Raw genomic sequence first — 17,327 nt, 5'->3', positions numbered from 1 at the left:
ATAGTCAGCAACAGTAGGTATGAGAAAAACGGACCCATTTATTATTAACCAATTGGTTACATACATTCTAACCTTCAACATAATATCTACAGTATTCTACAACTGAATAAATACATAAAAAAATGATTGCGAAGAAAAATAAAAATAAAAAAAAATGGAAATTTAAATTCGATATTCGTTTCAGGCTGATATTGGACGATATTGGATTGGGACACCCATAATTATTTTAACGGGTCAACCGAGATTATTTCAAGAAAAGATCAAACTCATCCCATCATACCACTTGTACAATACCCAACTTGCATTTAAATCCAAACTAAGTCATCATTCGTCCAATACCAACCATTTACAAATGTCTGTCTTATGGAACAAATTGCATTAGGACCCGAAAGATATGTCAACTTTACACATATTTAAAAAATCTTCCAAGTTATTATTGTTTTTTTTTTTTTTTCCAATCTTAATGTTTACATCATCTATTTTTTATTTATTTATTGGTGTAATGGAAATGTGTTTTGATGTATCTTTTCATGCAATATTTCTGTATATTTTTAATTGTCTTAAATTTTTTTCTGTTCTTATATGTACTAGAATCTTGATTTTTTTTTTTTTTATGGACCCCAGGGAGATAAGCAAACATCACCATGGTGGAAGCTAATGGAGATCCAATGAACATAAAAACAGTCTTCATTGTCATTACCTGATGCATATTTATACAGATAGAACTAAAATGCAGCTCTCCCACTTTGGTCCCACCACATTCAAACACATAGTTATTCATAATTAGTGACTATAAAGTTCCAAATAATATTAATATGGTGGAATATATGACATTAAGACAATATTTCCTGCAATAGATTTTTCAGAAATGCTAGTTTAGGTAATAGCTGTAAAAATAAGACAATTGAGCCATATATATTTATTATATTCATTTTAATTTTTTCTAAGCAAACTAAATTATTATTATTTTTTTTTTTAGGATTAAATCAAATCCTTCTGACCTCCAGCTAAAATTTAGTCTAAATTGATTTTTTTTAGTAAACTAAAAACTAAAGTGATGCAGAATAAGCTGATAAAACTCGATTGGTTCTAAAACAGATTCATTCATGCAGCTGAGATGCATTTGTGTTTGTGTTTGCAGCTACAGACTTCCTGTGGTTGGAGTGGATTACTGACTTCACAAAGGAGAAGCAACTAAACTCCAGGATATGAAGTTTGCAGAGAAGACTTTGCTGCGCAGGCTTGTGGATCGCTGAGAGAAACTTTCCACCTTTAAACTAATGAGTGACCTGTGTGTGACGGATGTTATACTGATAGAACACTTGAGTGCTAAATGAGCATAACCCATGAGGGCCAAAAACTCAATGCGCCTCAAATATCCAGCCGCAAGCGATCACTGAATCCTACAATCGTTCAGCGTTTCACGTCACAGTTGGAAGAAACCCAATGTCTGCCTCCTCTCCCCCTTCCTTACCTCGAGCCTTCCTGCACTCTCTTTATCCGCACCACCCGACCTCCCCATCGCTGAGCCCCCCAGGACCGCTCTACACCCGGCTCTCCAACGGCAGCCACAGCGCCCCGAGCCCCACCAACTCCCGCAGCTCCTTCCATGGAGTCTCCTTCCTGCTGCAGATCGGACTGACTCGAGAGACGGTAAACTTGGAGGCCAGTGATCTTTCTCTGTCCGCGGTGAAGGACCTGGTGTGTTCCATCGTTGATCAGAAGGTAAACGCCCTACTGGTTTTGTTGGCCAATTCAAATTCCCATAAAACCCTTTTTCACTAACACACGACCAACCCACAGCAACTTCTTACCTCAGGTTTTTTTATTACGGCCGTGGCTATGGATATGTGAACTTATCCATAGACTGCCACTCTATGCATACGCAGTGGCCCTCATTGGCCAGTTTAGGTCACGTGATGCAATACGGGACTTTAAGTTCCGTCAGTTGTATTTTAGCTCATATTTATTTTAAGCTACCCCGCTAACCCTTTTATTTTAGCCCTATCCCTATGCATAACCCTAACCCTGACCCAGGAAATACACTAAAATGTTTATTCTTGTTGGATATGTATTTTTAAAGGTGGAATTTGCAGTGTTAAATATGTTAAAATGAAAAAATGTAGCGGAAGGAAGAATCCTTGAGTGCGGCGCTTTAGACCACTCAGCCATTCTGACACAATGAAAACACAGGCACATTACGCTTATGTAGAAAAGGTCTGGAAACATTGCCATAGTCCTGGGGGCTATGTCTATGTTTAACGGCTATGTCTATGTCTAACGTTTAGCTCTAGACACTTTCTTCTTTTGCTGTCGTTTATCAGCAGGATCACGTCAAAAGTACCAAAGATAGACTTTACATCATGGACGATTCCATTAAATTCTGGAGGGCATCTAGAGCAATATGCTGATTCTAGATTTGTTTGACAAAATCTTTATCTCTCATCATTGGCTAAATTAAAAAAAAATCCTATCTCGGTTCGTAATCAACCAATCTTTATGAAATTTGAATATAAGTCGGATTGGTTCCTCAATTACCCGACTGGTTTGTGCTTTTCATTCCAAATTTATTTTAAAAAGGGGGCGGTGCCCATACATTTAGACCTACTATTGTAATTATTTGCTCAGCGCCAATTAAATGCCTTCATAAAAAGTCATACAGAAAAAGTCTCAAATATTAGAAAAAAATAAATAAAATGAGTTTCCATATTTCTGGATGATCTCAAAGCTGTTAAAGAATAACTTATTTTCAAAGCATTGGCGCCAGCTCCCATTTGCTTTTCATTGGGTTGAAAGGTAATTGAAAAGTCATGCTTTGTTTGCCTTTTCTGATGTGCAACTTAAGGACGAGGTTGAAACGTTGACTTGAATGCTTTTAATTAAAAGCAGCACGATAAACTCTGAAACTTGTAGCTATGGCAGCAGTAATGGTGCCTTTATTTGAGGTGGTTTCTTCTCTTTTTTTGATCATTGAACAGCAAACAAGATCAAAAACAAATTTTCACATAAAGTTGACAGACTTAGTGGTGCTGTTCACAAGTATAAGGAACGCTTTTCCAACTAAAATGGACAATTAGGTCAATCCCTGTGTGTGTACGCGTGCTTGTGTGTGCGTGCTACATGTCAAACTGTTATGTAATTACGTAGCTCTGTGGAAACTTTTGTTGATTTCTCCAGTCAATTTTATATATTGATCTGTACTAAATAGTTTCTACACTGCACCATTTTATCCAGAACTAATGGTTGTTCAGGTGAACATACAGTATGTATATTTATGAAGGTAGATCTTTAATCATCTGGATCCATAATAAGCATGTTGGTATTTAGAATAGTGCCCTATATTACTCCTATATTATTATAGGGCTGGGCGATACGGACAAAAACTCACATCTCAATATTTTTTCTCCAACTGACGATATAAATCTCAATATTTTTAATTCAAACAAGGGCAATAACTCCGGAAAAAATTATTGCGTGCTTCTCATTTTCGAACTCCCTCAAGGTATTGATACCCTGAAGCCACACACCAAATTAGGTTATCCTATCTTAAACAGTTTCTGAGAAAAGCTGCCCCCTTTGAAGATACCTCAAACAGAGTTAAAAAAATGGAACAAGGGCAATAACGCCAGAAAAAATTATTGCGCGCTTCTCATTTTCAAACTCCATCAAAGTATTTATACTCTGAAGCCACACACCGAATTTGGTTATTTTATGGTAAACAGTTTGTGAGAAAAGCTGTCCCCTTTGAAGATACTTCGAACAGAGTAAAAAAAAAACGGAACAAGGGCAATAACTTCGGAAAAAATAATTGCGCGCTTCTCATTTTCGAATTCCATCAAGGTATTGATACCCTGAAGCCACACATCAAACTAGGTTATGTATCTTAAACAGCTTCTGAGAAAAGCTGTCCCACTTTGAAGATACCTCGAACAGAGTAAAAAAAACAGAATGAGGGCGATAACTCCGTAAAAAAACAATTGCACGCTTCTCATTTTCAAACTCCATCAAAACATTTATACCCTGAAGCCACACACTGAATTAGGTTATCCTATCTTAAATAGTTTCCAAGAAAAGCTGTCCCCTTTAACTCAGACAAAGGGACGGACGCACTGACCTCAAACCTATATAAATATATATAATAAAGTCTGACCACGAAGACAATTCTTGGTTAAATTTGCTGATTCATGAACAAACAGCTGCACAATATGTGTCACTTTTGGCTTTTTCTCCTACAAGGGACAGCATGTGTGAGTAATTTCTGTAGTGTGGCTTTTTTAGGTCAAGGTTTGCGTTTAGGACGTACTCAGCAATCCATTTAACAGGGTTTTTCATGTGGTTCTGGGAAGTAGTGAAAGCAGCGACTCCATCCATCCATCCATTTTCACACCCGCTTTGTTCTATTTCTGCCGGTGCCAAGCAGCGACTCCTAAAACAAGTATTTTAAAATTCAGGTATAAAAAATTATCTATATATCAATCGATATTGTCATTTTCCATATCACTATAATAGGAAACTCGATATATTGCCCAGCCCTAATTCATTACTCTAAGTCATTGAATATTTAGTCAGCCAAATGGTAGAGAAAAATTTCTATTTTGCAAATTCATTTTTCCAGATAAAATCACCAGACATTTTTACAGTTACTTTTGGTCCACTGACAATTTATGGATGTCACAAACTACTAGAGCAGGATCTCTGTTCAAAATGAGATTTTAAATTTATACTGTTTGGAAGTGACTTTTAGAGTTTTATTGTTCAATTCTAGTAAGAAGAACATTGAGGATGAAAAATAGAACAACTCATTAGTACTGTTCTAAAATATGTGATTGTATATATTTTCAAATTTTCTTTGAGTTTCGAAGAAGACAATTTTTACTTTTTTCAATAAAGATCAAATATTTACTCATTTTGTTAAAATTTTGTAGCAAGAGCAGGAGAGCTGAATATTTTCAAAGGGCGGTACAATAGAAACATTTTGAGAACCACTGAGGTAATCCATTTGTTTTTGGCTGTAACCAATGCTAAGTCAAACAGCTTTATAAACTTTACTCTTCAGCGATCCAAAGTCACTCACCTCAGGTTTAGGTTCTATGTTCAAACGCACAAATCTTTCTGTTCCTCTGCATGATATCTGTATTTTTGTCAGCTTTCTAACTGAATATTGAGTTATTCATCCTTCTCTCCTCACCCTGTCATCAAGCTCACCTACGTGTACTGCACTTTGTTTTGGATTGGGATTATTTCTGCACAAATCCTGTGAATTAGTGAAATTGATTTGCTTGTATTAACACGTGGCCATTTTAAAGCTCCGATTAATAACAATGATTACTTCATGCAAGCCTATAATTATCACGGAACAAAAACTAAAACCTTCATCAGCTGCAAAAGCTTATACATGTATAAACGCTATAAAAGTGTATTGAGGAGTAATCTTGTGTTGCAAAATGGTAGTGAGCGAGACAGACTATTGAGTCTGTCCTTTTCTTCAGTGTTGTCCAAGTTGACATTCCAGAGGAGGAGAGTAATGATGTTGTTCTTTACGAGGTCTGCTGATTCTCACTAGCTAGTTATGAACAGTTCTGGTCCACATAGCAAAGAATCTCATCACAGCGCATATTCACATGGAGTCTGTAACATATTGGTGCAGAATCTGTAACAGGAAAAGAATGGAAAATGGGATGCATTAAGGATTCCCCCATAATTTAGATCAGTGTGTTTGAGGGGAGAGGGAGCAAGATGAGATCAGGAATACCGCTCAGTTTTGTCTTTGTCGATATGTTATAAAGATGTTAGCCCCAGGGCAGCTGTAGCTTAGCTACGTTCACTTGTGCGATTGTGGCGTGAATGAAAATAGTGTTTTTCTCTGAGTTTTGATTTTATGTTCATTTCTCTTTTCATGTTTAAAGCTTTGATGAACCCTAGAATTAGCTAATCCTGTAGTATTAGCAGAAACTTCAGAAATGAAAGTAAAAGATGTAAAAAAAAAAAGAAAAAAAAAAAAAAGAAAGTTGCTTTTATGTTAAGCTCCTAGTTATAGAGGTTATATAAAGTTTTAAAACTGTCAAAAAAATCTGTTCCACTCTTATTTCTTAGATTTAGTTTCCAAGTTTTGGTAAAGGCTGATGTAGTTTGGCATCTGTTAGCTAATGCTAAGCTAACAGCTTCTTTCATTAGTTTTCACTTTTCTTTGTAATTGTGGTAGGCTTCTTCATTTACTAATGATTTATTAGTTCCTTAAAGTTCTTCCTTATTCCACTATATTTTGTCCCCTTGTGTCCTATAGCGTTTTGAGCATTTCCATTTCCATGTAGTCCATGTTTTCATCACACACCGTACATCATCACTACTATCTGTTCATCCTCACTTTTACGTCTGTTTTCTATCAAACACAGCCAAATACAGTCTGCCTCAGCTATTTTATGAAATGCAGCCATATGGCTTTGATATGGATGGAAAATATGACTGCAGCGTAGGCCCAGTGAGCTTTCAGTCCATCCATGCCTCAGTCCTAGTTTTAATATTCCCAGTTCAGGATGTGACCCCTCTCAGCTCAGCCTGTTCACATTTGTCCCAGTAGACTTTGTCCCTAGTCAGCAGAACCTCAGGTGTCCGTCAGCACATGAACAGACAGAAAAAGAAACGTTGACATTCATGCGTTTATTATCTGCAAACACCGAGTAGATCTATGTTTCCCATGTAGTGATGTTTCCTCAACTAAAAGATTTTTTTTATCTGAGTGGTTCACTGTTTGGTTTTCAGCTGTGGATTGAGATCCATTCACATGTAAAATGTAATATGTGCATTCACTCTTACTTTACTGCAGCTGTGCAGTTTGTGCATCATATTGCAGATTATTACAGTCTTGGTCACCTTGACAGTAAAGTTGACAGTTTGGATGGTTTCTTAAGTCAATGACACATGTATTTGTATAGCCTAAAACAAACCTCAACTCAGGTGGCCAAAGAATGGGACCAGAGAAACAACATAAAGTGAAAACACAACGTATATGTGTGACAAAGGTTATACAGCATGAGCATATTAGAGAAACCCATCTTTCTACCATCACAAAGTAACTGTAACAGTGACGCTTAAAGATGTTCCCAAAACATGTTACTCTAATGCAGGGGCGTCAAACTCAATTTAGTTTAGGGGCTAAATTCAGACCAGTATGATCGTAAATGGGTCGCAGATTTTAGGGGGGGGAAGCAATTTCAACATTAATGTGCTCTAGTTTGCAATTTCATATATAAACGATGTGCAAATTCACTTAAATTTCCTTCATTTTGTGACCATGTTTTATTTAATTTGGGAAGGTTTTGTGGGATAATTTGAGGAATATAGCAGGATTTTGAAAAAAAAAAAAAAAAAGCATTCTTTTTCCAATTTGAGATAAAAGAAATAACTGTCGTCATGTGATGTGATATAAGCACTGGAAAACTGTGCAAATACTGCAAAATGATACATGTTTTCTCTGTCATTTTTTACTTTTTTCCTGTGAGCCACATTGGATGCTTTAAAGAGCCGGATTTGGCCCCCGGGCCTTAAGTTTGACACAAACAAAAATGAGAAAAAACCAAAACTATCTTCACTTCTGCTAATGGTTTCACCACACTGTCTACTGCTGATGTGGCAGGTTAGTTTCCTGAATGATAGAAGCATCATTCACCCTGTCTCCACATCCCCCTCTAGTGGAGTGGTAACAAATCAGCAGCTGTATTCAGACTCAATGGGGATTTTAAGCAACCACAGATTTTGCGATGATACGACATCCGTAAATGAAAGTCTCCTGAAGCAAGATCAGAAGCCGTCAAATGCAAGTTTCTACGGCTGTCCGATTGGAATGGTTGAGTGCTAGTACTAGTAGGGCTGGGCGATTTTGCCTTAAAAAAAAATCCGATTTTTTTAAAGAAAAATTTGAGTTTCGTTTCGATTCGATTATTATTTTTTTCATTGCACTTAAAAATGACTGCAGACATCAGATATATTATCAAAAGTGCAACTTTATTGCTGTGATTGTCCTCAAGAGTTAAAATGCATAAGTTTAAGCAAAGTGTAACAGCAACTTCACAGTAGCTTAAATTTTCTGGTTTAAGAAATCAGATAATTACTTTTATAACATATAACATTACAATTAAAAATAATAAACTCTTCCCTGAGCATCTCAGCATAGTGTGAATAAAAAATTAAACATTGTTTATCCGGGGGCGGGTCGTGGAGGCAGCAGTCTCAGCAGAGATGTCCAGACCTCCCGATCCACGCACACCTCCTCCAGCCATTCTGGGGGAACCCTGAGGCGACACCAGGCCAGCTCAGAGACATAGTCCCTCCAGCGTGTCCTGGGCCTTCCACAAGACCTCTTCCCAATAGGACATGCCTGAAACACCTCCCGAAGGAGGCGACCAGGAGGCATCCGAAACAGATGCCCAAGCCACCTCAGCTGGCTCCTTTCAACTGGGGATGTTGTCGGGCGGCGGAAGGAGTACTTCCTCAATCCCACTGTCACGTCTTCCAATGAGGAAGCAGAGGCTAGGGACTCAGAGGCGGACTCGCCCATCACCCGGGCTGAAGTCACCGAGGTGGTTGAAAAGGTCCTCGGGGGCAAGGCTCCGGGGGTGGATGGGATTCGTCTTGAGTACCTTAAGTCTCTGGATGTTGTAGGACTGTCTTGGTTGACACGTCTCTGCAACATCGCGTGGCAGTCGGGGACAGTGCTTCTGGATTGGCAGACCTGGGTGGTGGTCCCTCTCTTTAAGAATGGGGATTGTAGGATTTTTTTGCCCAGCCCTAAGTGCTAGCAAAATTCTGTTTCAGGGTATACCCATTTGATTGGCTGTCCTTGATTTGACATAGTTACTGACACATTAAACATTCCCAAATCACTCCCATATATGCTTAATAAGAATTAATTCATATCGAGTCAGTAATAACATTTTTAGAATTCTTGAAACACACGCAGAGCGGTAAAGTAGTACTACGACTTAGCTGTCTTGTGAGATTTCTGAGAATGATTTTGCAAAGGATTTCAAATTGGCATCTGTTTATCTCCCACTTGTTATTAGTTTAATCCCAAACAATTTTTTTCACTTCCGATACGATACAGATATTGCAACCTTGAGTATTGGTCGATACCGATATCAGCATAAATCTTACATGTTCGAATAGGTTTGATCAAGTGATATTACTCAGTGAACAATAGTCAGAAAAGGGATCAGAAAAACTGACCCATATATTATTTACCAATGGGTTACATACCTTTTAACCTTAAACATAAGAATATTCTAGATTAGAAAACAAATAATTAAAAAAACATAAATTAGAAGACCCTGAAAAATAACAACTAAATCTCAAAAACAATTAAAACAAATTATACTTTTAAAGTGCTAAATAGCATTTAAGTTCACTTCAGTTATTTTTTTACTGTTAGTATTTAGTTCTTTTAGCTACTGGATACTAGCGCTAGAGCAGACTCTGGAATGGGCTGCTTGTATATGAGTGCTTATATCTGAGACTTTAGATGCAGGTTGATATAACCCGATCCAATGGTTTTTTTTTTGTGTTGATAGACCAATTTCAATATTGGACAGGGACACCCTTACATGCTACACATTTAGTCACACATTTAAAGGTGGAAAATATGGGGAAAATGCATCTACAAATATGTAGGTGAGGATTCTGTGATTTCCATCTGTTTTTCTTGGACACAGAAAACTTGAGGACTTACTGTCCTGAAGATGGCAGGAGGTTCTACAAGAAGGCTACTTTGTACTATTATTTGATGTGTTTTGTATTTTTTTTTTTTTTTTAAATGCCTCTTTAGAAAATACATTCTACACAAAATAGCCATCAGGCTGTTAAACCTGGACAGGAGTCTTATGGACCGATAGATTTGTATTATTCATTTTTTTCAGCCTGTGGATGCTGAACTATATGGTGGAATGAGCATCTCTGTCAATGTGTTGACTATTTATTGTTGTCTTTTCTGTTGTTTTTGAATGCATGTATGTATGGCCTGGTGGACTGCAAATTTGAATTGCCCTTTGGGATAAATAAAGTTGTCTAAATCTAAAGCTAAATATAGTGTTGTGTAGCACATTTGGTTTCCAGTAACACCATTGATAAATTATATATCTGTAAAAAAATACATATTTCCTTTGCAAACCTTGATACAAAGTAAGCAGCTGCTGCACTTGCTCCTGTTTCTTCTTTTTACTGTTGCATGTGTACTCTAAAATCTGTAGTCACATTCTTCTTCTATCTCTAACAGCTTGTGACTGTAGCTTCAGGACAAAATGTTGGTTTCTCGAAGTAGAAACTTTGCTGTTATATCACACTGGTTTTCCTTTCATGTCTATTAGTGGCTCAAAAAACTAACGACTCAAATCTTTGAGTTGACCAGTCATAAATTAGCCGAGTCTTTACCCTGTAGGTTGTTATCTGTTTGGAAGTCTTGATGGTCTGCGCTGATGGACAGCATGTTCAAATGTTTGCTGTTGATTCTGTAGTCTGTGTTTTACGTGTTATGACTTTAAGGTGTACATTTCATTTGTTTGCTTGACCCTTCAGTTTTGAATCAGAATTGTTTTTCAGGGAGTCACAGCCTGTTACAATAGCTGTGTGTTGTATATACAGTATCGTATACAGCTCATTCCACTTCCTGCTAAACACTTTGCCACATGAGTTGGCCAGGTTCCACTGGATAGATTGGTTCTCCTTCTGCTCTTTATGATGGGTTTGGATCACAAACTTCATCTTAATCAACTTGATCCGGAATTTTTCAGGTTCAGTGACTTGGAAAAGATGCTGTGGCCACTGCTTGTGTCATTGTTTAGCATAAAAGAGCTACAGTAAGTTGCTTGATGACTGTGAGAAATGATGAGGGGCCCCACCCGTCAGTCGGGCACTGCGAAGCCCAGATCTGACCTTTGATAGCCTTGTAATGGAACTGCAAGTTACTTGTTTCAGTTGGAGATTTTGGACTTCTCTGTTTCTTAATGAATGGCAGGGGATAAACATCCATAGCTTCCACTTGTTGAACTTTTCCTGTTTGCTGTTGGTCAAGTACACTCATGAGGCCAGTAGGAGAGCAACGGTCGAACAAAAGTTCATGCTCCCTAAGACTGGCTCTGAATTAGCCAACTGGTAAAGCAGCTACAGAGCATTCTTTATTTTGCCCTGGCATGTTTAAAAGATGATGTGATGCTATTGGTCAGGAATCAGAATAGACTGCTGGGAAACTAGAATGTTTTAAGCCAAACATTTGATTTGATTGAGTTGTGCATTCTGGCTTTAAGGAACTTTACGCGGTACCGTACAATAAATATTCCTCCGTGATGACAGATATGTTTCCAACGCTATATTGACTCTCGTATTGGCTGTGAAATTCAGTTTTTACTCAACTAATTTTTCAAGATACACAGATAATACTAATCCTACGCTGTCATACAAGAACCTGTATGTTACTTCTAATAATGATGATAATGGTTAAAATGAGCCTCAGTCATAGGCAAACTGTCATTGCAGCATCAAGTCTACATTTGCTCCGCTACATTTTCTAGCAGCAATTATGCTGAAAGTCTTTCTTTTTTTGGAAGGCATTGCTACCGATAGATACTTTTTTTACCTGCTTGTAATTTATTCAGTTATTACAGATTAAATCAAATTCAAAACACTTGAAATTAAATATTCCAAGAACTTTTAGGGAGCATGTGATCAGCTGTCATATTTGGTCAGGTGTAGTTTTCGGAGTCGCTATTAACCAATGGTTCTTAGTAAGGCGCTGGGATGCAAAAAATGCACTAAATAACAAGCTGTGACCTCAAACCAATAAAAAATTTTAAATTCTCAAATGTTTAATATTCATAGTTTACACTAAAACCAACATGTCTCGCAGTAAAAAAATGCTAGAGAGGGGAATATTCACTTTTACTCCGAAATAACTCAGTAAAAAATGTAATAAAAATTGTGTCTTTTTAACAAATGGTGAACATTTTCATAAGCATTGAGAAAAAATTGAAAATTTAAGAAGTTTAGGAGAAGTTTGACTTTTGTTTGGATTATCTTATCAAAAGGTAAAGGAAAGAGATAAATGTATCAATTTTTAAGAGGGCAAAGTCAATAACGATCTGTTCCATAATTTAGTTCTTTAGTTACTTTCAAAATATAACTATACCCTTCTCATGTTTTTTCATTTGTTTTGATATATAAACACCACTCTATAAACCCACTTTTGGGTCCCAACCCCCATGTTGAGAACCCCTGTCATAAACCATAGTCTTGATTCTAGAGTTTGACGTCAGATGCTGGCCATGTAATGTGTGATGTCGGAGAATTGTCTTCAAGCATTGCACATTGTGACTTGAGAATCAATGTAGTTACATACTCATTTTTAGCTCATGTTTCTTCTAAAAGAGGAGAATGTTAATGTTTCAAACAAAGACGGGATTCCAAAAGACATTACTTCAACTATTGAAACACCAACAATAAGCCTATGTCTATATTCAACATCTCTTACTTTCACCATTCCTTTCGTTTCAATGCTTTTCCGTGGGATATTCCTCTGTTTTCACTGCCGTTGGTAATGATGTGAAAGGCAGCTGCATAGGCCACAGGCTTCCCCCTCTTGGTTTAGTCAGTGCTGTTACTCCCAGTCTATGGTTGAGGGCTATGCAGCTGCCTCTGTAATCAGTCAGACAAAGACCTTTTTGAGTCAGAAACCAAGAAACCGTTGACAAAATAAGAGAAAACATTGAAGAATTGCAAGATATGCAAAAACTTGATTGCATATATTTCTTTGGTAAATACGTTCTCTATATTTAGGTGCTTTATATCTTTATCAACCTGTTCTGTAATAAAACAATGAAAAAAACAAACAAACTCTATTAATGGAGAAAATAACAAGTCGGCCAAACAGGAGAGGAGAAAAAAGTTTCCTGAAGAGAAATGGAGAGTCTGCACCTCTCACACTCCAACAAGTACTCTCAAACACATGAGTAATAGATCACCCACCTCCCTGCTCCCATCCACTATGTGAGTGCACATCTGCAAGTTCACATAAAGCCTCAAGACGGATTTTACCCTTGAAGACTTCCCAACATTGCTGTGCTTTAAAATGGGATATACATGAGGGTAGACATTTCCTGGAAAGCATGCATATTTAGCTTCTTCTGAAGAAAAATCACATCCCTCCTTTGCCAAAAACTTCACTGCTGCCCTGTTTCTAATACACATTGCATGGCCTCAGCCCTTTTTTTCTTCGTGAAAAAGGTTTTCAGACTAATATTGATAAATCAGTTAGAAAAAAGGCACTTTGTGGACATTTTAATGCTTGTTTTCACAGGGAACATATCAATTTCCTCAGTCTTGGAGTAATTTGTGGAAAAAAAAGAAGAATGAAATGAAAAATGAAAAATCTCTTATGTTACGTTAGCTATGTAATTTCTACCATCTGCAGTGCACATTTCTGCCGCCAGAACACAGAGCTTGGCCACAAAGAGTCAGAGAATGACAGGGCAGAGTTTCCCTGGTACTCTCAAGCGAAAGGCATGGTTAGGGTCTGTGAGCGGGAAACAGTCTTTGCCGAAATTATAATCATATATCAAACCAAAGGTATCTTTGCATCGTCCTTTTTGTGATGAATGTTTCCCAAATGTCCTTTACTACTCAACATCAGCTAGCTTTATCAGATAATCTCCCTCCACTCCAATCTATGCTCCTGCAGGTTGAAAGGGCTTTGACTGTAATTGCATTGAAGAGCACATTGAACCGTTTAATATTCTGCACCCTTGTGCTTTTTTGTCTTTGTGAAGCTGATCATGTGTAGCTATATGAAAGCCCTGAGCACTTTTGACTGATGAAACTGTAACTCTGGTACGACACAGTGTGTGTCGCTTTTGAATTGAACATTTTCTTCTTCTTTGACCGACTTCCTTTTGGGGTTAATTCTGCTCAAATGTCTGCCACCACTTTAAGGAGGTCAATATGCAATGTTGCATGAAGAATACATAACCAATGAGAGGAAATCATGATTGATTAGTGATCAATCAATCCATAGCTTTGATATGCTTTTGTATTATCATGTGTTTTTACAGCATTTTTTGTTGAATATCTGGCTGCATTACATTTCAAAATTAAATTACACATTTTATAATTTCTATAAACTAACTATGTGTGCAATATTTATTTAAAGGCATTAAAGAAAAGATGTGTTGGGCCGACAAAGCATTATTGAATAAGTTAAATCTATGCTGTCACTTTGGTTGTCATTTAAAGTAATTATTCAAAGTTCTACATGATCTAATAATAATAATACTACCAGTGTGTTACTTTGGAATTCAGTTGTCTCAGCGTTCACTCTCTTAACATGTTTGATGTTTAGACTCTATTGTCAGGTGCTGCTGACCATATGTATGAGGATAGTATTTGGGTGCTGTTATAAATGTTAACTGATTTAAAAGAGATTGGCAGAGCATTATGTTCAGTGTTGTTTTGCCTTTTCCTGTCACTCAGTTTTGACATCGGCAATCTGTTAAACTGATAGCACACGTTTGTCAGAGGAAGTGAAAGTAACAGGTTGGTACGATAAGAAACCTTCAGAGTTGTACAGACTTAGACGGTTGCCATTCTGATTGGTAAACAGAAATTAAATGAAAAACCTTTCAATCCTTGCTTTGCTTTAACTTCAAGATAATGACTTGAATGGGTTGTTTAGGCCTTTCTGTATGATAAAGCAGAAGCAGTTTTTCTCAGAGTGTCTTTTATTCAGCTGTACTTGCTGGTTTGTTCCTCTTAAAGCCGATCCCTGTTCCATATTCTCTCTGTTGCTGGTCTCCCAATCTGCTGTGGTCAACAGAGCAGTACAGCTCGTTTCAGTTCTTCAAATGGCAATTTTAACACTGCATTGGTTTTTGGTGACTGTTTTGTTTTCTTTTGAACGAAAACCAAATGATCTATTCAGGTTTTTCTTAAACTGAATGAGCCTTTTTCAATATTTGTCATATATGGCAAATATAAACAAGTATCAATATTCTCGTGCAGATTCCCTTCTGGTTTCACCTGTTTATTTGTCCTGTGCAGAGGTAACTCTATTGGCCTGGCTCCCATTTGTTACATTGTCTTTAGAGCTGGCCGAGGATCGTAGTAGAGTTATAACTCAGCAGTAGTGTGTGTAGGTCAGGCGCCTGGTGAAGCATGTCATATGACACGCTATTTGTCTTCCTGTTAGCCTTTAGATCTTGTTTCGCAGTCTGTCTTTTCTCAGCCAAACATCTGGAAACTTTTATCCGTGCAAATCTCATACCTGCTCACAGTGAATGCATCAGAACACCCGCACACATGCATGGAAGCAGATTCTGTCATGTATGTTAGAAAGTCAGTGCTCGTTGGCCAGAAGCCACCTGACTCGCAGCTGAGCTACAGAGGCCGGTAACCAAGAAGTGACCTCACCACCATTATCTAAAATTCGCTTTAGTACTTTAGGCTACATTTCCTCTGAGGAGTATTGTTTCTCCACATCCAAACATTCAGAAGCCTAGTGAAGTAACTGTGGGGTTTTCTTTGGAGTACTTTATCGTAAAGTCTTATAAAACCAGGAGGGGATTTGGCCTCAAACTGGCAATTACAGTTGACACTACTAGTTTTGTTAGTGTCTCCTGGTGATTGAAGAAGTCTCATATGACTGGTATAGACTTCTCCCTGCAGGCCGAAGTCTAGACAAACCTGAACCTCCGTGCTTTAAGTAATGGTTTAATTTTCATGTGAACAAATTCAAATTTCCTGAGGACCATGTAGGCTGCCATCAGGCCCACTTAAACTTGAAACTGAGGGAAATCATGAGGAAGAGATATGGACTACAATATATTGCTGTGTAGAACCCTAAAAATGAACTGCTTTGTCGTATTGACTTCAATGTGAAATACTCAATGATTTGTACGTTTGGCTGAACTGGTTCATAGAAATGATGGAATGAGTTATCCTGATCCTCAGAGTGCACATAGATCAAAGAAGTTAAAACAACACTTCTGTTCTTGCAATCACTTGTTATGTTTGTCATTCATAGTAAATGTATGTTTTCTTGCAAGGCAAAAGAAAGACTTTTAATTTTTTTGGCAGATGAAGTTTTCTGCAACTCTTCCAATCCAGTTGGAAGAGTTGCCTTCCGTTTTTTCTTCTTCTTTTGTCGAGTTAGGCTAGATGATGGACTTGGTGTGACTCACTGCAATACTTCAGTGTAATGGTTATTTTCAATGTCAATGACAATTAGAAATGTGAATTTAAATGAAAAACAGCAAGAACAGATAAAATGATAATACATTTTTTTAATGTCATTCAGCCTATGTATATATAACATGTTAATAGATGACAAAGACTAATTGGCATTGACAAACATGGCAAATCAAAGTGCTCCCAGTGTGCCCTTTACTCCTGCCCATGTGTTTAATAAAAAACGCATTTCCAAAGTTGACAATTAATTCACACTTTTTTCTTTTCATTGTGTGTGTTTGATCTTAGTTCAACAGTCTTTAATGGGATTTTCCAATGCAGTTTTGTGCAAGTTCTTTTTTTTCCTCTGTGCTTTAAAACAATGAAGAATAAAAAAATTTTTCCCTCCGTTGCTAAAAAGCTGTTTTTCCATTTCTCAATGAACTAAGACAGTTTGACTGCTACAGTAGTCTTTAACTGCTAATAGACTTTCTCATATTATCAAATGGAAACAACGTCTCATGGGACATGAGATATAATTGCAAGGTTATCAGTCAGTTCAGTCATCAATGCGTTGAACAGGCACCTTGTATGGCACTGATCTTGTGATGATCGTTATCGTTCCACCTCCAGCTAAACAAACAAAGCCACATGCCTTCTAACGTTTCAGTAAAAATGTACCTCAATGAAACATTAAGGCTTGTGTGTTCAGGTTAGAGAAACCTTTACCCTCTGCTTATGAAGTAGGGATTTCTCCATATCCAGAAAGGAGCTAATATTACTAAAAGGTGGAAGAGTTATTTTAGCTCACAATATCCTGAATATCATTGTTTAATTGAGCACATTTGTCTAAAATCATTGATCGGTACAGGTAGCTATTTTTTCATCCAGCACAAACTGATAGCTAACCATTTTAATGCAAACTCTCTGAATATATTCTACCAAATCTTTAACAGAGGCTTTCCGAGATAAAGCTAAATCATCAAAATATTCAGCTAGCTTTTGTTTAGCCTCATCGTAGCTGTAAAAGCTAGTTACGTAAAGAAGACACATCGGTTTCATCACAATTGTTATCCATATTTTGCCTGGCTTAACTGTAGGGATGGGAATTGATAAGAATTTAGCGATTC

The 17,327-nt window shown here is 37.3% G+C and overlaps 1 protein-coding gene across 1 annotated transcript in view; it reads left to right on the top strand.

Annotated features, from left to right (window-relative positions):
* Nucleotides 1–17,327, top strand: part of prkd3 (protein kinase D3) — a 40,632-nt gene that overhangs the window by 3,133 nt on the left and 20,172 nt on the right. Inside the window, 1 exon segment of the mRNA XM_028438140.1 lies at nucleotides 1,142–1,725. Within this exon segment, the coding sequence (XP_028293941.1) occupies nucleotides 1,447–1,725 (279 nt within the window). The 5' untranslated portion in view covers nucleotides 1,142–1,446.

Source organism: Gouania willdenowi, chromosome 22 (assembly GCF_900634775.1).
Source record: "Gouania willdenowi chromosome 22, fGouWil2.1, whole genome shotgun sequence".
NCBI lineage: Eukaryota > Metazoa > Chordata > Actinopteri > Blenniiformes > Gobiesocidae > Gouania > Gouania willdenowi.
Note: the sequence above shows the minus strand (reverse complement) of the source record. Positions and strands in the feature narration are given on the sequence as shown.